At 38.8% G+C, this 22,082-nt stretch overlaps 1 protein-coding gene across 9 annotated transcripts in view; it reads left to right on the top strand.

Moving 5' to 3' along the window:
• The window catches only part of LOC122887804 (glutamate receptor-interacting protein 2-like), a 267,289-nt gene that overhangs the window by 160,207 nt on the left and 85,000 nt on the right, over positions 1-22,082 (top strand). The window contains exon 1 of one of the 9 annotated variants that reach the window (XM_044221429.1): positions 13,722-14,642. The exons of the other annotated variants lie outside the window; for them this stretch is intronic. Within the exon in view, the coding sequence (XP_044077364.1) occupies positions 14,597-14,642 (46 nt within the window). The 5' untranslated portion in view covers positions 13,722-14,596. Of the gene's footprint in view, positions 1-13,721; positions 14,643-22,082 lie in introns of those variants that run through there. 9 annotated transcript variants of the gene reach the window in all.

Consider the following 22,082-nt stretch of genomic DNA (forward strand, 5'->3'; position numbering starts at 1 on the left):
AGACAGAAAGGAAGTAAGAAGACAAGGAAAGCAGAACAGCTCCTGTGTTAGTTCTGATCAGATGATCAAACTATCCTCAGAAGCCTCACGAAGGGATGTTCAGCCTGATGTGTGTGTGTGTGTATGATGAATGTTTGATGGGGGACATTTCTGACATATCTGGAGCATAGACAGATGACATTTTGCTCATTAAAGGAAAAGGAAGGTGAGAGATAAATGAGGAACAAGAGAGCGAGGGGGAGGGCAGACAGATGGATGGATAGACAGTTATGACAAGAAATAATTACAAAAAATAAGAAAGAATAAAAGTGAGAGATGAGAGAGAGAGAGGATATGAGCTCGGAAAATGTGAAGGTAGAGAGAAAGTAAGGAGATGATCATTAAAATCGAGAGAAGAGGTAAGGAAAGAGGGATGATTAAGGAGATGTAGATATAAATCCTGGCTTTATAGAAAAGTAAAGAAAAGAAGCAAAGAAGAAAAGAGAACAGAGACAAGCTGTGGCAATTAGGTCTCTGTCAGTCCTTGAATCAAGTGCTAACACAATCATTCTGCATGTGGGAAAATGTTCAGTTTAATAATAATCACAATAATTCTATAATTATAGTGATTGCAATTTAGTATAATTATGATAATTCTGCAATTATGGAACTGCAGCTTTGAAACGATTCAGGGAAACAGCAGAGAGCAGTCATAAATTCAGAGAGACTTTCATATGCTCCTTCCTTAAAGATGCATGGTGTATTTTTGGGGGGAAGCAGATATGAGTCACAAGATGTTCGTTTGAAAACGCTCTGAAAAAGTAGCTCGTGAATGGAGCTGAGGCAACGCTAAGCCTGTGTCTTTGTATTGGGAGAGGAGGATCACTGAGGCCACGCCGTGACATAAGAACTTCAAACACACTCCAGCAGATCCAATTTCTCTGTGTGGACACTTTACTTATTCAGCACTAAGACGCTATGAAAGACTTGTTTGATATTTCAGGAGTTCAAATTTGTTTCCCAAAGCGGCTTTACATCTTTTCTAAGAAGACGCTCTTTTCTGAACTGCGATAGATGACTGTGAACACGACCTTATCCAGCCAGGCATTCTGTATTATTCCTAAAGTGGGTATAAATCTTTACTCGGCCTAACAATTTCACTTTAAACAAACACAACTTGCTGTCTTTGCCCTTATTTAACATCACAAGTTAACTAACAAGTTGTTGAACGGCATATTCTATTTAACTAAAATAAGAACACGTTCCTCACTTACCCAAAGCGAGTCGACATATTACTTTTTCACCAGGCAAGAACACCTTACTATTCTTAATCAACCAGACAGTTTGATTGAGAATAGATTCTATTTCTAAAGCAGCTTTAAATCTTTGCTCAATCAGAGAACTTAATTAAGAAAAATGTCAATTTACCAGGCTTATTCTAACTGGTTAAGAATACTTTTTTACTTTGGAAGAGCGTGCATAAAAGTGTGAATTATTTCAATGAAGCACATAGGAAATATTTTTGTACAAAAACATTTCTATTAACCAATTAAACAACATTAAAACACATTCTTATTAGAGCGGAACAAACATCTAATTCGTCTTCTTTAACTACCAAGTAGATCTAAATCTCAACAATCAAGTTCACTTTATTATTAAAAGGCCTTTTGACAAAGAGCGTGGTCTTATTCCGTGCAGCAAGTTGATCAGTGAGGCATTCTTTCTGAACCAAGCTACATAATTATTTACCCATTTTAGTCAGCTAAGTGCACGTTCTTTTTTAACCACACTTCACTGTAAGAAAATGAAAAGAAACATTTTTATATAATGGACTGTACTATAAAGATCTCGTTCTTACTTACATGGGCGGGATGAATAAGAGCACATCCTGACCTAACTCTGTACTGTAGACACGTCTTATTAAGAATACACTTAAATATAAAGTGACATAGAACACATTCTTATGTAATCAAGCTTGTTAACTAGGACACTTAATCTTATTTAATAAAGCAACTGGACAGCAGTGACTACCCTCTCAGAGCCAAGCCAACCGTCACCTGCTACATGTGACTATCCGTCTCTTATGACTTCCAAACAAACAAAAAAAAAACCCAGTTTAAACCACCAGGTGTTATCGATATTAGAATTATAAAGTATGTCATCATGGTAGATAGTTTAGGGGGGAAAAATATGACTCAAGAACCCTTTCCATGTTTTCTGATTGAAAACCTGAAGCTTAGACCAATGACAGCCCATAAAGTGATGCATTCTTTCAATCAGGTGTACAAAATCAAATCACTTCCAATAAAGAATGAAGTCACATGTTAATGCTTGATTAACCCTAATCTTCTCTTTGGGGTCCTGGAGACCCCGGGCCCTCTTTAACCGCTAAAAAAAACATACTTAACATAGTTTTATCAGCTTAATACTTCTTGACTTTTACTAACTGTATGAAGATTGCCTGTAAACTGATGATGTGTTTCAGAAGTTCGCTTCAGAAAAGGGTGTTGGAGACCCTAACTGTTAAACATAGTTAAATTATTTTTGCAATAATTTTATTATCTTTTATTTTTGTGGGGAAGTAAAGCCAAATTCAACAAAACACAATGGTCAACAGAAAAGGAACTGCCAGTCCTCTATTGTACAGCAAATGTTTGTCAAGGGAAATACCTGTTGAGTCTTGCGATACCACTAGAGAATCAAAATAATGGGCTGGTCTGTTAGGACAACCACAAATCCTTTATGCACCCTGGACAAATGTTAGTTAACCTGGACCAGGTGAAGTGATTAAGAAGTTTGTGAAGCAGCGACCTTCAGTAACCCCAAACCCCCGTCACAGCTGCTTTCATTGCCTCTACCGTTCGCCTCTGCCACCCACCCAGCAACGAGCACATCGAGTCGTGACGGGGAGATGAAGGCAAGTCTGACCCTGAGGACGCAAACTGTTTTTACTTCAGTTCATTACAGACTCGCAGAGGTGAATGCTCTCACACCACATTAGCTTAATAAACGGATGCTTCCCCTGTCTGAGGTCAGCCATGCATGCACCTTCTCCTCCCGCCATGGCTTATTATGGATGAGGCTGTTAACACTGTGGTGAAGCCTTGTTTGTTTCAGCCCACAGATTTTGTCAAGTTGATTCATTCTTTATTGCTCAAATGGCAGCATCAGTTAAATGGCTGAAATGTAAAGTTCACAGAGTCATAAAGGAACAGTCTGAGTAGGTCATCAGGGTTATAAAGATTTTAATATGAGACAAGATGTTATAAAAAAAATATTTACCTTAACAAAGCACTTACCAGTCTGTAATATTCTTCTGCTTTCGTCTCTTTTGTCGAGGTGCCACTGCTATATGTTTGCATATCTAGACTATATTTTGTCTATATACTAGCTCCATTTGCTATATTTTGACCATATTTTTGCAATGTTTTAAGCTATATTTTAGAAGCCATTTCTCCTTCTAAGGTGTATTTTATTCAGTTTTCTAATATGAAATCAGCAGAAATTATTGGGGGAAACACACAAAAAGGCAACCCTGGCACAATCAGAAAATAAAGACCCCACTTATTGTATTTGACATGTAATGTTTGAAAGGTCAATGACCTTTTTGAGAGCAAGTTACAAACCAACAGACATTAATTGTGACTTACTATTTGCAAATAAACATTATTTAGCAACACGTCCACACAGTCACTACATCACAACAACAGTATTTTATTACTGGCCGCTAGAGATATAGCCTCCTTCATTTGAATGATTTGCTCAAAGGCACTTCAATAGTGTTGTTCCCTTCTTCAGCAAAGATTTTTCCCAGTCAAGAGTTTTTCCACCATCTTTCTGGCTCCACTTTACCTCTGTCCCATATTTATTAAACTGCACATTTCTAGTTCATTTCATTTGTCCAGTACACCAGAGACACCCAGTGATAAAAGTAAATGCACTGATTATACGAGTGAAAGGAAAGAACCAAAGAAAACAACAACAAAACCTCCAACAGTCTTTGTTTCCTCACTCGTATCTCTCATGTTCTGGTTCATTATTCGGCCCCATGTGGCCCCGGTGAGTCCTGCCCTCTGCTCTGCTCCCACACTGATCAAACACAGAAAATCCCTCTCTCTCCTTCCTACATAAATAACTTCTCGCATAAATCAGTACAGATGAGTACAACAGGTAAGACAGAATAGAATAAAAAACATTCTCATTTTAATGTGCTAACCTTCTGTTTTTGACAATAATTTGTAGTTATAACAAAAAACCTTACTGTTATAATAAGATGCTTTAAGACATCTTGTTCTGCCTCACTGTGGCTGGCTTTGGCTTTGCGCTGCCATAGAGCCCTGTCAGGGGGTCTGCACATGACCTGGGGAAAATTGTGGAGCACATCTTTAGTTGAATGAATCTGACTTATGAAGGAATAACCTCTGTGCTCTGTTGCTGACAAGGCCATCAAGGTTCAGGTTAGTGATGCTATTATCACCCCAGTGTTGGGCATTAGAGCATTACTTAGCAGCACATTACAGTAATGAGAAAATCAATAATTACATCACAGTTACTAATTTCAGTAACATACTTTGACATTTTGGGGGTCAGCTTCATTTACTTCTTATTTTACTAGGAGTTGGGATGCAGACTTGATATCCCTTTAGGCGTTCAGTGGACAGAGTGGTCCGGGACGTGTTTGGTGCAGAGACCAGAGGTCGGAGGAGAAGGCTAGTCTCTTAGCTCTTAGCCTAGTAAGCCAACATTTAGGAACCTGGCTTTTGTTTAAAGTTGGAGGGGGTGTGAACCCCGCAGCTTCTCTGTGATGATGGGACTTCTGGAGAGCCTCACGCAGTCCCTGGGTTTAAGCTAGCTAATGATGGTCAGTAAATACCTCCAAACTGTAGGCTGACTGCTTGTTCACCTACAGATGTGTACAGGCTTTGGAGTATTTTAAAAGGCACCTTTGATGGAGTAACAAAAAAGCAATGTAAAGAGTAATGTAACTAATTACTTCTGCTTCCGAGCGTAAAGTAATATGACTTTTACCTTTCCAATGCGAAATATTGAATGACTAATTGATTACATGTTTCACGTTTCTTGCCCACTGAATATGATAAAGCTTATATTGCTTTAAGGTTTGCTGCCGATACAGCAGGCAATATAGCAGTTTGGGAAAAGTTTAACTTGCATTTTTCATTTGCACAACAGTAAAAGAAACAGCTATAAAACAAAATGCAGTCCATGGTGTAGATAATGGTTTTTTCAATGAATTATACTTGTCATTTTGTTACTAGTTTCCCGAATGTTGTTGAAGGTTAATAAAACATTGTTTGGTTTCCACTTGTTTAGACTTGAGCTCCATAACAAACACTCACACCGAACAAGACATTGTTTTTACTGATTTTTATCAAAAAGTACCAAGATATTTCAAAGTATGTGATAAGACACTCTTTACTGATGTTTCCAGTAAAAGGGGTCCTCTGGTAGTTGAAAGTAAAAATACATGGGGGGAAAAAAGCAAAAGAGCTACAGATTATGCTGCATATCAGCCAGAGTCTCGTTTGTGGTGCAAATGGTATTTTTATAATCTGATCTTCATCTAAAATTGTCATTAGTGATTTTTGTTCATCTGAATGTGACCCTTTCTATAACTTTAAAAATCAATCCTGATATATTCCTGGATTTATTTATTTATTTTTTTTGGTAATAAAAGCTGAAAATAATGAGTCCCTTGTATCTTATCCAGCATGCTTCATTAACTATGGTAAAACTCTCGTGTGTGTGTCCATGATTCTAATTAACTCTAGCAGAACTCACTAGGAATTGTTTATTTCTGTGTGTGTGTGTGTATGTGTGCATCTATGGGATCCTTATTAGCTGTGGCAGGACTTTTCCAGTATGCATGCACATATTAATGTGTCTATGTTGTGCATGTGGACAAACAGGGCTACGCTACTGTGCATATTTGAAAACAGAGCAAAACAGAGAAAGAAAGAAACAAGGATGCAAGAAAAAGGAAATGTAAATAGGGCACAAAGGAAGAAAAGACACAGAAAGGGAACAAACAACATTCAACATTCAACATCTGCTATAGGTGCATGCTACAGTAAATGCTCATGCTTTTCCTGTGTTCTGTTTATTTTTAAGAAACATTTGTGTTATGTTAATATGTGATATATTAATGAGACATTATTGTTGAAATTCAATAGTATCACATTTAAAAAATCAGAAAACACTTTCACTGACTGGATCCTCTATTTTGTAATTGTGTGTGTTGGGGGGGTTCCAGGTAAGATTTGTTTTGACAATATAGTATGTCTGTCTTGAAACAGATGTACTCATATGAAGAAAAAGTAGAAAAAGATATGACCAACCTGAAATGTAAATCAAAACCCAAGCAAAGTAAAATTATTCAAATTATTCATGTGTCCTTGTCATGACCCGCTAGACGATTTGATTCACTTCAGCATAACTGCAGTCAGAGTACTTGTCTCATCTGCAGCATCACACCTTTAAGTCAGCAGATCTTTAATCCATTATTCACAGTGGTAGTCAGTGGAAATCTCAAATCAAGACATAGCTTATTTAAAACTTGGAAATTTTAGACTCATGTTACTGCAGTGGCCACTCTAGAAGTGTTTAATTATATGCATTTACTCTGTGTCCATTCTACTGCAGGGAAATACCTTTAATTTGTCTAAAAGACAGTCAAGCTTAATTGTTATCATTTCATCCATTTCCCAAGGCTTGAGGTGACATGTCCACCTCAAAGCCAATATCACGGTCTAAAAGAAAGAAAGTTAGATAGATAGAACACAGAAGAAAAAAAAAGTCAAAGTAAGAAAAAGAAATATGATGAGGGAGAGAATGACCTTAATCACAGACTCTGCTTGTTAAACGAGGAGCTGCTATTCAAGGTAGAAGCAAACTTGAACTGAATAAACCTTGTGAAGTATCTTTGCTACAGGACTTGTTCCTTCAGATGCTGCTGTAGCTGTTCTGTAAGACAGCATGTGGTCTTTAGAGCCTTCAGGCGATGATGTGGAGAGGCAGGGGGATCTTATATTACTCAGTCTGTCCATCAGTGTCCATGGGATTTGCAATGCAGCACTAAACATCTACATGTTTACTCTCACTGGGAGTCACAACAAGCTTACATGTATTAACTCAGAATAGGAAGATCAGGAAAATATCCAGAATGAACCTTTGTGTTTTGTTTTTGTATTTTTCAAAATAAAAAAATTGTATTGTATCTTGAAGTATCATGTTAAGAGAATTTAGTTTTACAGAATTCTAGTTATATAGTCAAATCAAATGTCAAGAAGTACATTTACTTTAGATTCAACTTGTAGCAAATAGACATTACTTATTGGTTATTGCAGAGACATGCCAAGAGTTTTCCAAGATTAATTTAAGTGTCCATAAAGCACAAACCTCAATCATTCACAAGGGTGAGCAGCAATTTGTATACCTTGTGTATACAGTGTGCTTGCATTGTATCAAGGCAACTCATGTCAGTACACTATGAATAGAACAAAACAATGTGGCATGCTGTGCTGTCTCTGTCACTAAAAGAATAGTGTGCCCTGTTTGTAGCAAGGTGGAAAGTTAGGATGTGGCGATCAAGGTGGTGGATGGGCATGTAGTGCCTTCAGGTCATGCAGGAGATCAGAGTTTTCATCCCATCACAGACCAGATCGTAACCATACCTTAACCATAGTTTATTTGCTCTAACCACGATCTTTCCCTAAACATGTGCAGATATTGTAGCAAGTGAGAATTTTGAAAGCATTTGTTTTGGATGTAAAAGAAAGAAAAAGTTGTCTTTGAACATAATCTGTAGTTTTGCAGAATCATCCAGTATCTGTGTTCTTGTCTGGTGATGGGGTTGTAACGTTTCCGTGGTTACACTTGTTCTTACCACTCTTTTGGTACTTGGGAGGAAACGAAAAGAAAGAAAACCAAACTTTAAAAAAAAAAAAATGATTATAACACCAGCCCCACTAGATTTCACCAAGGGTTCATGAATGTCCAATAAAATGAAACCTGTCACTGACTGTGATTGTGCAGGAAGTTGTCAGGAGCTGGGACCTGTCAGCATAAGTTAGTCCTGTTTCTGTGTGTGTGTGTGTGTGTGTGTGTGTGTGTGTGTGTGTGTGTGTGTGTGTGTGTGTGTGTGTGTGTGTGTGTATACTGTATATGATGAACACTCCTCCTGAGGCTGTCCTTCTATTTAATCAACTTGACACACCAGGTGGGACGGAGTTAAACACCCTGACCTGACCTGGAGAAAACAAGCAGTCCCCAGCCATGGGTGCATCGACTTTGGGTTTATCATGCTAAACAAGGTACTGGCAAGAGAGAGTTACGAGAGACAGATGGAGAAAGAGACACAGAGAGAGAGATGATATCAAGGGCATGGGAAAAGATCGTATTGTGTAGAATAAACATGGACAGGGAAACTAGAGAATGCTCTTATGTGTTGACTGTGCAAGTGAAAAAAGACTGCCTCCACATGAGCTGTTTGCTTCTCCTGAATCATGTCATGACTCATTCAATGGCCCCGTGTAGCTCAATGGGTACAGCAAGGCACAAACAGCCAGAGTTCAGCACTTGTTCACCATCAAAAGGTAAAAGGAGTAAGTGAACAAGTCCATTGGCTTCAGAAAGGCCAAAGCATTTATGCATCCCTGTAAAAGCTAAACACCGTCAACTGAAGGGGATAAATGGAAATGTCACTACAATCTCATTGCAGGATTTGTAAATCTAACATCTCTGGTTCACACCGACAGGGGGTTAGTAACCAAGATAGCAACTATTTGTCTGCAGCTTGGCCTCCCTGGGATTCATGTTCATAATTCCACAACACACAATTTTCGTCCAGTGTTACTGTTCAGTGCTAATGTAGGAAGTAGTATGGTCTTTATGTAGCACATTTGAAAGTAAGAGTGATGGATGAAACAATATTGGACCAACTCACCATGCAGTTTGCCTTCCAGTCAGTTGGGCATTCTCTGTCTGTCTTTGCATTCTTTGCAAACATTTGCATTTGCTTATGGCTTATACGCATTGCTCTCGTGTCAAATACCTTGGGGAAAGACGAGCAAGTTTATAGTACATGAAATAAACATGAGGAGTGCTTGTTTTATCTCATCTTGCAACTGATGCCATATCGTATTGAGTTTTAGCCATGTCTCAAAGAACGGGTCAAAGGCTGAACAGTCCAAAGACATTCCTCTGAAGAAATGTCAGCATCATAGAAATGGAAAGATGAGGATGTTAGAAGTTAGGTTTTATTTTGAGGACAGCTTTTAATTGCTGTTACTGTGACAATGGTAACGACTTTAATGGTGTCTTGAGGACAGTGACGTTCGTTTGTAGTTTTTCTTTCTATTCACTGTGTGTTGATGACTGTCGTGACGGTGATGATGAGCATGAAGATGACAGAACATGGTGGGAATGATAATGATTTTGACATGAATTTTCAAGCAGCCTAGAGTTTAGCTCGCCTGTTGTTTATGCTAAAATCTGCTGCCAGTCTAAATGTTGTTGATGAAGGCTTATTGTAATGAGCTGAAACAGGAGACGGGTTTTCTTCAGCTGCCTGAGGATGGATTAATATTGAAGATAAAATGAAAATGCTCCTGAACCTGTTTAAGCCAATTAACCAGATGCTGACTGGAGAAACATTCTTAAGTTATGTCCAACACAATGTCAGTGTCTCAATGTGTGTGTGTGTCAGAAAACTACCAATTTTTAGCATGCAATTTGAGGTCACGCTCTCTTCTAGCAGATGAGAGATGAAAAATCACAGCAGGAGTCAGAGCCAGCAGACTTCCACATCCTTTCTCTCGGAGGACCGCTGACTTCAGATGGTTCACTGTTGACACAGGAAAAGATGAAAAGAACTTTTCCCTCAGATGGTGAAAACTTTTTTTGACACTTATATGGTGCCTCGGCGACGAGCTGCAAGTTTATATTTTTCAGTTGAAATCCATTGGCATTAATTGAAAATAATTGAGGAAATGTGCAAGTGCAATTGAAAACAACGACTTGTGCTCGGGGCACAGTGTAGACTAAATTAATTGTTTGCATCATACAGGATGAATAAGTGATGACTTTCTCTATTTTCATATTTTGTCTGTCAGTCAAAAATATTCTTACACTACAGCGGGCGGACACAACAGCATTAACAGCTGTACAGTCTAATGCAACCTAATACAACATCCCTGCGACAAACACTAACGCTGTGAAGCTTGTAAAGGTATTGTTAAGACTGAGTCAGCGAGGTGTTGATTCATCTCTGTGGTATTTTTAAGCAACTTAGCTGTTAGTCGCATAGGATTAAATCAGGAAAAACAACTCAATATTTTTACAGTAAAAGGCAAAACAATTGTAAGGCATTTGTGTTATTTAGGCCAAGTGGGGTATAAAAAACTCATTACAAATGATACGTAATCAAATAATCTATACTCAAAAGTCCAATTACTACTTTGTTTGAGCTTTCGCCTTGTTTGGTGAATAGACTTGGCTCGGTTGTCATCACGTGATGTAGCTGAATCCTTGGTGATGTGATAACAAATGGTTGTATAAAAGGTCACAGCATTGACATGGAGTTCAAAGTCAGCGACCGGGAGCCAGTGGACGGCCGGAGAAAGATGAAGAAGGACATTCACATCAGACACAAGAGACCATCCTTAAACAGAGACAGGGGCAGTGGTGGGAGAAGTGCTCAGAAATACTACAGTGTAAAAATACTGTAGTATTACAAGTAAAAGTCCTGCATTCAAAATCTACATGTGTATTAGCATCAAAATATACTCAAAGTACCAAAAGTAAAAATACTCATTATGCAGAATGGGACATTTCAGAATAATTTACATTATATCACTGGATTATAATTATTCATGCATTAATGTGTAAGCATCAATAATGATGCAGCTGTTAAGAGTGGGGTTCATTTCTAATACTTCATATACTGCCGGGTATCTTAATCCATAATAATACATCATAATTGTCTTGTATTTTGTATTATTAATCTGAATTTGCAAAGTAACTAGTTATTAAAGTTATCAAAAAAATGTAGTGGAGCAAAAAGTACAGTATGACCACCTGTCATCACACGCTTAGGTCGAGTGATGACATCTGAGCTAGCTCCATTGCTTAAAAACGATGCTGCTAAAAGCTCCAAAAGCTTCTAAGTGGACCTTGAGTGTATATATCATTGTGTTAAATATACTGTTCCCAACAGCCATGAATAGATATAAATTAAGAGAGATTACATGGGAGAAGAAAGCAATATGTATCGAGGTTGGCAACAAGGAAACGGTGTGGTGATTTGACCACATCGATGTAAAGCATCAGGCAGAAACGCCAAAATATGGTGTCAATCTGCCTGATAACACTGCGTCCACGACATTCAAACGTTCATGGCACACCATGTGGCTTCTAACCATGTTCCACCAAGAGCTTCCCTTTTGTCTGCGCTAAGCACTGACATCAGCTGCTCTTGTGTTTCAATGGTTGGAATAAGAGACTGAGTTGGAGAAAAGTGTCATGGCAGGAGAGTGATGAATAGAACCAGCGGCAGAATACAGTACAACAAGGTCTCACAGGATTTTGTGAAATTAGTAAAAACTTTGAAACACACACATGTTGTGTGGTGGACAGTAACAATGTGATCATTGCATTCCTCCACCAGGCGATGCATGTGTGAAAACGGCACAAACCGGACTCAGTATTTTAGGTACGTTATGTTAGATAGTGGTTAATATCTGGCAAGTACAGAGCCTGAGAGATGACTTTAAGAATCAAAACTTTACTAAGACCAACTGGAAACCATATTGTTATGAGGTGAGAGTTGAACTGTGTTGTTAAGTTTACACCTACTGGCCTACACAACCTGACTTTCCTCTGCACTATTTTAATGTCAAGCTACTTCCTGTTTCTATTCCTCTATACTTGTGTGAAGATAGAATTCTCCCCCGTTCATTTCTATGTATTGCTTTTCACAACTTAGCCAACCATATAGTAGGGTATACACATCCTTAATTTAATTTTCATCCACAATTTAGAACCAGTTATAGTGAATTCTACACATAACTGGTGAAAATAGAATTTCTTACTTCAGGTACATTGTTTAGTACCTCTAAAATGTGGAGAATCTGTACTGTTAAACTGTTACCAGCCAAAGATAGATCTACCTTTAACACATCTTACTTTTTTATATGTTGCACAATCCATCATTTTTCAGTGTGTCACTGGTGTGCGAATCTAATCAAAACGTTCTGTGGTAGCTTTTGTATTTCATGTTCGCCTCACCTCAGATATTTCAACGCTGACACATGAAGACGCGAAAAGATTTTTTTCCCCGAGACAGAAACTTGTGAAACTTCGCTCTGTGACAGTTCTTGTAGCCGAGCGCAGCAGTGCCTCCGCATGTGAAAGACAGAAGCCTGGTGACTATAGTTTTTTTAACCTTTATGTTGCCCAGGCGATGTTGATGGAAAACACTTGCTTGTTTAGCGATGCCCCGTTTTATAATTCCACATGCCTGGAAGCTGCCTGGTGCTACTGCAGCCTTCCTCTGTTTGACAGCTTGGAGGATAAAAAAAAGTCTGTTCACTGTTCGTAGGGGATGTACAAGTCTGTGGATATAGGCGTATATTGTTCCTCTGCTGCGGGGGACTGGCAGTGGTTGCCCTACAAAGAGCTTGAGAATTTGTCTCCAGGTGAATTGTGATCTCCAGTCTCACAGACTCATTGGTGACAGCTATGTTAAAGCAACTGTAAGACGGGGAGAAGACTCTAAATGCTTTATAAGGGAGAAAAAAAGACGCAATGCTATTTTTTATATCACATAATGCCTTGGGTACAATGATGACATTGTCTAATACAGACATCTTCAACATGCTTGGACATTTATGTGATTAAACAGATTTGGATTTTCTTTTTTTCTATACACAGTTGTCTGAAGATTCAAACTACTGTATTGCATGTATGCAACAAAACACACTAGCAAGATAGATATTTAGAGCTAAACCATCCTAACATTTTTTTTGTTTTCTTTTGCTTTCTTTTACATTTTCTGAATGCAAATATCATTGCATGCTATCCTAAATTATGGGCAATTACTTCCTAAAAAAGCGTACAGGTTTGCAGACTCTGTAAAAAATCTACACTGATCACACCAGAGCCTTTAAGCACTTGCTCATTGTGCAGTGACGCAGTTTTAAGCCCTTGTGGACTCAGCATGAGGTTTTGAGTGTGTACATCAGGGTTTAGCCTCTTTGGTTAACCATGTGATGGACTGGCAATGTCCAGGGTGTAACCTTGAATTTTGCACAGTGACCAGTGCATGGTGGGGGTGTTGGGGGCGGCTGAGGCTCAGCAGATAGAGCTGGTAACAGGGTTGTCGGTTTGATCCCCAGCTCCTCCTGTGTCCTTGCTCCTTGATTGGTAGCTCACTGCCATCGGTGTGTGAGTGTGTGTATGGGTGAATGAGAGGCAAATTTGTAAAGTGCTATGGATAAAAGTGCTATATAAATGCAGCCATTTACCATTTATATATACAGTAGGTTTCAGCAGTAGTGTTAAGTGTATTAGTAGTTGCTGTCCATGGTGCTGAAGTTCAGTATTTAGCTCCAAAGGGGTCCTATCTGTCTTATTTAACTAGCTTAGTTTCTTTCTTCTCCTCTATGCTGAGTTTGTTTGTGAGGGGCTCGGTAATCTCCACATGTTTGTATGGTTTGTTCGCCAATTTTGACTGTAAAAGCACACACAATTCTCAAAAAGTGTAGGCTACCTTTGGCTTTAGCCCTCTGATATTGAGCCATGCAGGATGTTTCTCAACGAAACTCTGAACAGGAATCACTGGTTATGTAGGATGGATAGATGGGAGGAATTTGTGTGTTGAGGGAGAGTGTTTCTTGGTTTCATGTCACTTCAAGCGACATCGGTCACCTTATGATCACCAACCGACAGGGGAGCCAAGAAATAAGTCATGATATGGTGGGTTTCAGTGTTGGAAGCTTTCATCTTTTGGCTACACTTTACACACACACACACACACACACACACACACACACAGAGAGAGAGAAACCTGCTACACATACACATACAAGCCCACTAGACACAGACTCTGAAGAAAAAAAAAAAAACTAGGGCATCAAAAGTCCCGAAGGCTTTGAACTACAATTTTTTGCATAATCAGGAGAGAAACTGAGAGAGGGAGAGGGGAAGAGAGAGAGAATGCTGTAATTAAATTAGCGCATAAAGAAAATGAGGAGGAGAACATGTGAAAACATGGATATCAGCTCTGTCAGGACAGAACCAGACTGGAAGCACCAGACTGAGAACAGACCTGATGAAAGTCATTTATAGAGACAGGTTTTTATTCCTGTTTTCTGAGGAGTGTTAAAACACACACGCACCAAAACACAGACAGCCTACAGTTCAGCTGGTGTCAACAGGGAGGGGGTCCCTTTGAGAGAGTAAACGGAGATAGAGGAGGAGGTTGAGAAAGAGAGAGAGAGAGAGGTGCATGCAGACGACAGAAGTTCTTCCTCCCTCTTCCTCCTCTGCTCTTCCATGAGGAGAGAATTACCCATCCAGTCTGGAACCGGTGTGGGGGAAAATGCTTTTTCTTCAGGCTATATTGAAGAGAAGGCTGCTGCAGAAAGGTAAAAAATAGACAAAAAAATTCTCTTTTCTCCTCATTATTGTACTCATTAGTTCACTGTTTTGTGCTTATAGCTGCAACTAGAAGCACCCAAACCGCTCCAGGCTATATTCCCTCTGCACATCTGCTGCCATCGATCATCGTTTGATTGATCTCTCTTGTACTTGATGCTTTTTGCGGGCTGCTGCCAGCTAAATATTCCCCCATCAGGCGTGTGTTTCTCACTTTATAGTGATGGACAGTGCTGGATGTTTGATCACAGACAAGAGACATATAAAGCAATGTTTTTGTATCTGAGAGGGTGATCTTTTACCCTTCTGTGTTACTGGTAAGGTTAATGTCATCATCTCCAAACACACGTTTACTATCCCACCACCACTTCCTCCACGGCCCCCAAATATACATAAACAAGTCTTGTTTTGCATGTTTAACATTGATAAATTACTATCAGTTGTATAATATTTCTATAAGTACTTTGCATGCTACAGTGATTTTACTGTAAGATGTTTTTATGGCTTATCTTTGTGAATAGTGACTGAATTGTTTGTCTTGCTTTATGTGCTCTATTATGCCGACAAATCACTATTAGCCTATAATAATTCTATAAGGACTTGAGGTGTCTGCGTGCTATTCAATAGCCCAATATAGTTTATAGTGAGATTTCTGCACTAAATTCTCTTTTTAATATTTTTGGCTGATCATTGTGATTCATTGTGAGTTATGGTAACATTATGGATTGCATGCTATAGTAACACTGTAATATTTCCCTATTCAGGACTTTAAGATTTTTGTCCTCAAGAGTAAATTATTACTAAATAGTTACCTGATAATGTGTTTTATATGACATTCACGATGTTTTAATATGTTTATAATCTAGGAACAATGTTGAATTTCATAGTTTTTAAATGGTACTTTAAGGAATTGCATCTTCGACAATATCTCTATAATATCTCTAAAATATTCCCATAGTCACTTTTTTTCCTAGAGATATGTGGTGTTGCTATGATAGCTAAACTGTTCATTAAAAGTGGCCTTATATGTGGTTTTATCGTGTTTCTTTTAACTTTACTATTTATTTCTAGCATATATTCTTTCTTATAGTGTTTTTATGAAACTGTGATTTCTACAGCTGATTTTACCGTGTGCATGTGGCGCTCCTCCAGTCTCCTCTGTCTGTGTTTGTAGGAGAACGATGTGCAATTTTTCCCTCTTCCTCTTCTGCTGATTTATTTATGAATTTGGGGATCTATTGCTTTGATGTGAAGCCTGGAGAAGCAGTGGAAATGGAGGCAAATGGGGACAAAACGCCACCTATCGGCCTGTCAGGGCGCACTGCAGCATACCCTGGGATTACTGTCATAATAACAACAATCTGAATACCCAGAGGAAGTGTGAGTTAAAGTTGCCTTTATTGTCACACAGTGTAGGAGATAAATCACTGTCAGGTTTACTGCGTCTATCTGGTGTTAATACTGTGGAGATACTGTATTTCTGAAAGTGTCACAGTTCCACGAGGTCAGTATATTTCAAAAGCCTAATGTCTTTCACTAAATAGAAACTGAGTAACTTCTGACAGCTGAAGAGAACAAATCATTACTGCAGTGGGTCGCTCAGTCTGCAGTAACAACTATGACTTCCTCAATCACTGTATCTGCAATTTCATCTCTACAATGAATGTAACACCACAGATTTCAGAGTGCACCACTGGTGTTCATACATTAATATTAGAGAGTTGTACGCATATGGCATGTGTGTTATAATGAGGACTCACTTTTGTGCCATTTAGGAGATGCTTTCTTCCAGATTGACAGAGAACAAGCTTCAGTAAAGATCAGTGACATTATAGTGAAAAGGTCAAAGTTGAGAGCCACACAGTAATGACTACAAGAGGAGTTAAAATTTATCTGCTGAGCCCCACAAGAGGTCTGCACATATAGACGTCCCCTGTGCATAATTTAGCAGCATCTTAGGGTTAGCTGTTCTGAAACATCTCATGACCTGTGACTGTTAAAACACAATAAAATATTAATGTGAACAAGGAATTAGATTAAAAAAAATAAACTATTAAGTTAAAAAAAAGTACTCACTGTAGGATGGATTACAAGAACTGAATATATCTAAGCTAAGCACTCAGAGTGAAAGTAATTATGTCAATCTCATCCTGAAACAAAACATGCATAAATAAAATCAAAAATCTGTTGCACCTGTTTGTGGTAAAAAATAAATAAAAAAGGACAACTCTCAACCATCTGCTGTTTACAGGAAATTATAACAAACATGTGCACTGTAATGTCATAGATGATAAAACCCTGTGTGAACATTATTTTACTTCCCTCTCCCAATAGGGAGGTCAGAGGTCAGAATTAGGATCAAGTCAGCTGTTCAGTGTCTTGTTCTATGTCACTTAAGTAAGTTGTTCCCCTGCCAACACGAAGAACTTGAACCCATTTTCACTGAATGTCACCCTGCTGCTCTGTGTAAGAAATGTTCCTTTGTTCAGTCTCAAAAAACACCAAGTCCCTCTAGTCATTCCGCAAAAGCTGGTATCAGTCCACGCTGTAGCTCTGCTTTGTAGTGCTGCAAGGGCTACAAGTTGCCTGTGATTTTTCCCACCGAGTCAAAGTCTCTCTGAAGCTTAATAATTCCAAGACCTGCAGGTTTGCCTGTGAAGTCACATCAAACCTATTACACACTGAACCTCAGGGAATAACTAACCAATGGTGACTGTGAAAACGCTGTCTCTTCTCTCCAGGCAGCTGATGGATATTTTGCAGATTAGCTGCCCATCCACCAGGAACCTCTCGCTGCAGCCTCACAGAGTATCTGCAGGTTCCACTTCTCAGACTTAATAAGACTTGTTTAAGACTTACGTAAAAAAAACAAAAAAAAAACAAACAATTTCTAATTCAGGGAAACATTTTTTATCATGAAAGCATGATTTTATATTGTAGGCTAGTACTAAACCTGTTCTTGAGTATTCTAAGATTTTTGGCAAAAACAGAGCATGGAACATTAAGAAATTAAATAATAAGATAAAATGACCACTAGAGAGCAGAAAGTGGACTCCAGTCTTAACACTATATATACTGTGTATATATAGTGTTAAAGGACTAGTGTGTAGGATTTAGTCAACACATCGTCATACCTAAATGACAGAATAGGTTGATTGTCAATGACAGCGACAGGCGTACGGCTTAAGTACGTTACGTAAGTCACGTGACGTTAAACACGTGATTAATGTTGTGAAACGGTCACAGTTTTGTTAGGTTTAGACAGCAAAACTACTTGGTTAGGTTTAGGAAAAGATCGTGGTTTGGGTTAAAATAAGTTACGTAAGTTACTTGACTTAAGTAAGTCAACATTGCCTTGGTTTCAGACAGGACAGGAACCCTTGTCTCCTGGATGAAAGTCCTGTATTTGTTTGATCCATCCACCACCCCAACCAGCTCAAGGTTGCGGCCTAACAAGAAACGTAAATATGGGTCGTAATAAGCTGCTTTCACAATCGACCTATACGGCCGGTTTTCTGGTGAGGTTAGGCTGGATTTATTGGCATCTAGCGATTAGTGAGGTTGCAGTCTGCAACCAACTGAATACCGCTCGCCTCACCCTCCCCTTCCAAGCGTGTAGGAGAATGTACGGTGGCTGTGTAACTCACGAAAAACATGAAAGGCCTAGAGCCAGTGTTTGGTTTGTCTGTTCTGGGCTATGGTAGAAACATGGCAGTGCAACATGGTGGACCCTCTCCCTCTGTAGATAGAAAGGGCTTATTCTAAGGTAAAACACAACAATTGTTATTTTCAGGTGATTACACTAATGAAAACATACAATAAATAAATATTACATTCCACTTCTGCCATATTCTACCAATAGATCGACCTAAATCTTATACACTGGTTCTTTAAATGTTGGAATTTTTCCTTGTGCCTGTTTGCCTTTCTTTAGCGTAAATTTGGCTAATGTTAGCATGTGAGCTAGGAGTGACTGCACACAGCTTTATACTGAGGGGCCCAAAAGAGCTGGAGGCACTCAAACTTACAGACCTCTAAACCACAACAACAAGCTGAAAGCTGGTGAAAGCTGCAAAGATCTGCAGACTAAGATGCTATTGGCTGGCAGTATTAACAAGCAGCTTTTTTCATATTACAGGGAGACTGTGATTTAAAGTTAATGTAAAAAAGTATTATTGATGATGCTATATGCATAATATATTGATATTTGATTGCAGAATAGATCAATAATGCACCAATGGTCTGCAAAATGTCAACCTAGGTTGAGTCTAATAAGATGTTTAGATCTGATTTCTTATACGTATGGATGTGTATTACTGTTATCATCATTCTAAGTTTCAGTGGAAAGCTTTATGGTCTAGGGCTTCCCCCAGGGAACTTACTTAGTGGAGGTGAAAGGTTACACACTTACAACTTTGTGAATCTGGGTGAAGGAGGAAACACTGCACACTTGAAGGTGGAGCTTGACTTTTTGTGGAGATTTGAACCTTTTCAAATGGAGCTGGACGAATCAAAAACTGCACTGTGGTCAACTTGTGCTGTTATTCTTGCAAGTACATGTGACATTTAAGAAATGACACGTTTAACATGCAATAACATATGAGTTGGTCACATGTTACGAAACATTTTGCATTACTTAAATTTTGTTTTACAGTTTAGCATCAAGAATGTGTCAATTAGAGATTTCTAGCACAAAGTAAGGTATATAAATGACAGTGATTTCACTGTGTGGTTGAGATGTAGACTTGAGGCGAGCTCTGTAAATTATTCAGCACCAGAAATGGGCTGATTGACGACTGAGCCAAGTGTCCAACTTGCTGAATCTAAGTGGAAGTTGAGCTGAGATGACTAATGTGACACAACAGTATGCGCCACCATTTTAGCTTTTTTGTACATTAATCCTTCTACAGACTTTGAAACATCTCTCTCACTGCCATCACATCTTTCAACCACTGGCCATTACAGCTTCTTCTCACCATCCATCTATATCTCTTTGTCTCCTTCCTAAAAGTAATGGCTTTCCCATCCTTCCCTCACACTTTTTATTCTCTATAATTTCATCCTGCTGACTTGTATACAATTCAGTTACATATGCATGATATACAATAGTTACCTTGGTTATTCCTTTTTTGTGTGGAATACAGAACCTAAGATCAGTTAACCTGATGATCCTGTATATTCAAATGTTTAAATCATAACTTCTCAAAGGATGTTATCCAAGCATTTTACCTAAATCTGTTGCCGACTCTCTCGCTCTCTTGTTTTTCTAATTCTTTCATTGGCTGCCTCTCTGCGTTTTTCTTTCCCTCTTTCTCCATCCTTCCCCATGTTCCCCCTCTCTTCCTGTCTACCCCTTTTCCTTTCCTCCCTCTCTCCCTCCGTCGCTCCTCTCAGCAATGCAGATGTGTTTTCTTTGATTTTGTCACCAGAGATTAATTAGCACTTTATTAGGTGTCCTATTTATACCCCCACCCGAGAGAGGGAAAAAGAGAGAAATGAGGAGGGGAGGGTGGGGAGGGCGAGGAGGGAAAGTGAAAGTGAGCAACTGATAGACTGAGGCAGAAATGGAGTCGGGACGTCGAAGACAAATGTGGTAAGATTGAGGGAAAGATGGAAAAAGAGAAAGAAGCAGGCTAAAAGTGAAAGGGATAGGGAGGGAAGTGAAAGATGAGAAACATGCAGTATAAAAAGAGAGGCAGGAAGAGAAAAAGATAAGTGCAGAAATGGAAAGAGTCAACAGGGACCGCGGAAAGAAGAAAGAGATGGTGTTATGGAGAGGGAAGAGAGATGAAAGGATACAGAGAAAAAGAGGCAACAGGAAAGAGAAAGATAGACAGGAAGTCCTTCAAACTAAACAATAAAACAGGTCATACAGTCACACCTGACTCAGGATATGAACCCCAGTCTCGGGTGTCCCAGTCTTAAATGAAGTATTTTTTATTGTAGAATTTTTTTTTGTCAGAGAACACAATCCAGACAATAAGCATGTGTCCTTACAAATCATATAGAACGTATCTTATACACATTTAGGTATTAGAACAAACAACCAATGCTGTCATTTTTCCTGTGAGATTAACCGTGACAAGACGGACTGAAGAAAAGTGGGAGGTGAGGAGAGAGAGTGAGATCAAGGGATATGGGTGAAAGATTATGAGAGAGAGACAGAAATGAATGAAATGAAAGGAGTGGGAGTGAAAAAAGACGAGTCGGAGTTTAAGATGTAGGTAAATTCACAAAGAGTGGAAGGTGAGTAAGGGAGGAAGACAGAGGAGAGGGACAAGGAGAGATAGATGAGAGAAAGAGAGACTGAATTAGCAGTTGAAAAACTGCTATGACGAGGAAGAAGGGAACTGGTGGAGAGAAGAGGGAGAGTGACAGAAAAGAAGAGAAGAATAAAGAGATGCAGGGTGACGACAGCCGGAGGTATAATGGGGAGATGGAAAGCAAGTTGATAAAGAGAGAAAGAATGAGAGTGATGAGGGATGTTAGACATAGTGTAAAATGATATTCAGCTATGGAGCGATTATACTGAACTGACCAAAATCTATGAATCCCACAATCTGGGAAAAATATGGATTATTGAAACTGAAGCTGCAAAATGAGCACATTCCTGTCAGATTTAAACTTGCTCTGACACTTAAAACTCGTTCTGCCTGCAAATCCCTGCAAAGCTTGAGGCTTTGAGACAAAACTGACAAACATGTAAAAAAGAACTTTTTGTTATCAGTTTGTTGTTGAATAAAATATAAGCACACCATACCAGCACATTTCCATCATCCAGAAGGCAAAAAGGGTGCATTTTTAATTATTTTCAGTGTTTCTCTAAACTACCTGAAAGCAAGTGTCATGTTCAGCAACACTTCACTCCAGTGTCAGACAGGCAAACAATTAGCACCACCTTACAGTTTCTTGCAGCAGGACGAAGATAGTCATTATAAACCTGAGCTGAAAGAGCTGCATGTTCCATTCAGAATGTGCTCAGTCCATCACTGTTTATCTTTTTAGTATCAAACACTCAACATGTGCAGGTTTGAAAGGTGGATGTTAAATGTTTGCATTTTTATAGAGCACAGTGGTTGTGGTCAACTTCAATTCATGCTGGCCATAATTGACTCAAATGATGATTAGAAAAAAACAGAAAGGTATCCATAGAGAAACTACTCCTGCAGCATAATGCACTTCTCCACTGTCTATTTGTTTTCCCAACAGTCATATTTTAGCTAAAAAAATTATAAAAAGTAGCTAAATACATTGTTTCCATTTGTAGCTTTAATGGTAAGCTTACATGGTTGGCCCGGCTGCTAACGGAAAGCCTGGTTCCAGGCCTCTGAATCGCAGTCCATATCGCTGATTTGTTTAGCAATTTTGTGCTCATTGGTGGTTGTTGTATTTAATACCAAAAAAATAATAATTTAAAAAGTTGAAAAGTT

This window comes from Siniperca chuatsi, linkage group LG2 (genome assembly GCF_020085105.1).
Source record: "Siniperca chuatsi isolate FFG_IHB_CAS linkage group LG2, ASM2008510v1, whole genome shotgun sequence".
In the NCBI taxonomy this organism is placed as follows: domain Eukaryota; kingdom Metazoa; phylum Chordata; class Actinopteri; order Centrarchiformes; family Sinipercidae; genus Siniperca; species Siniperca chuatsi.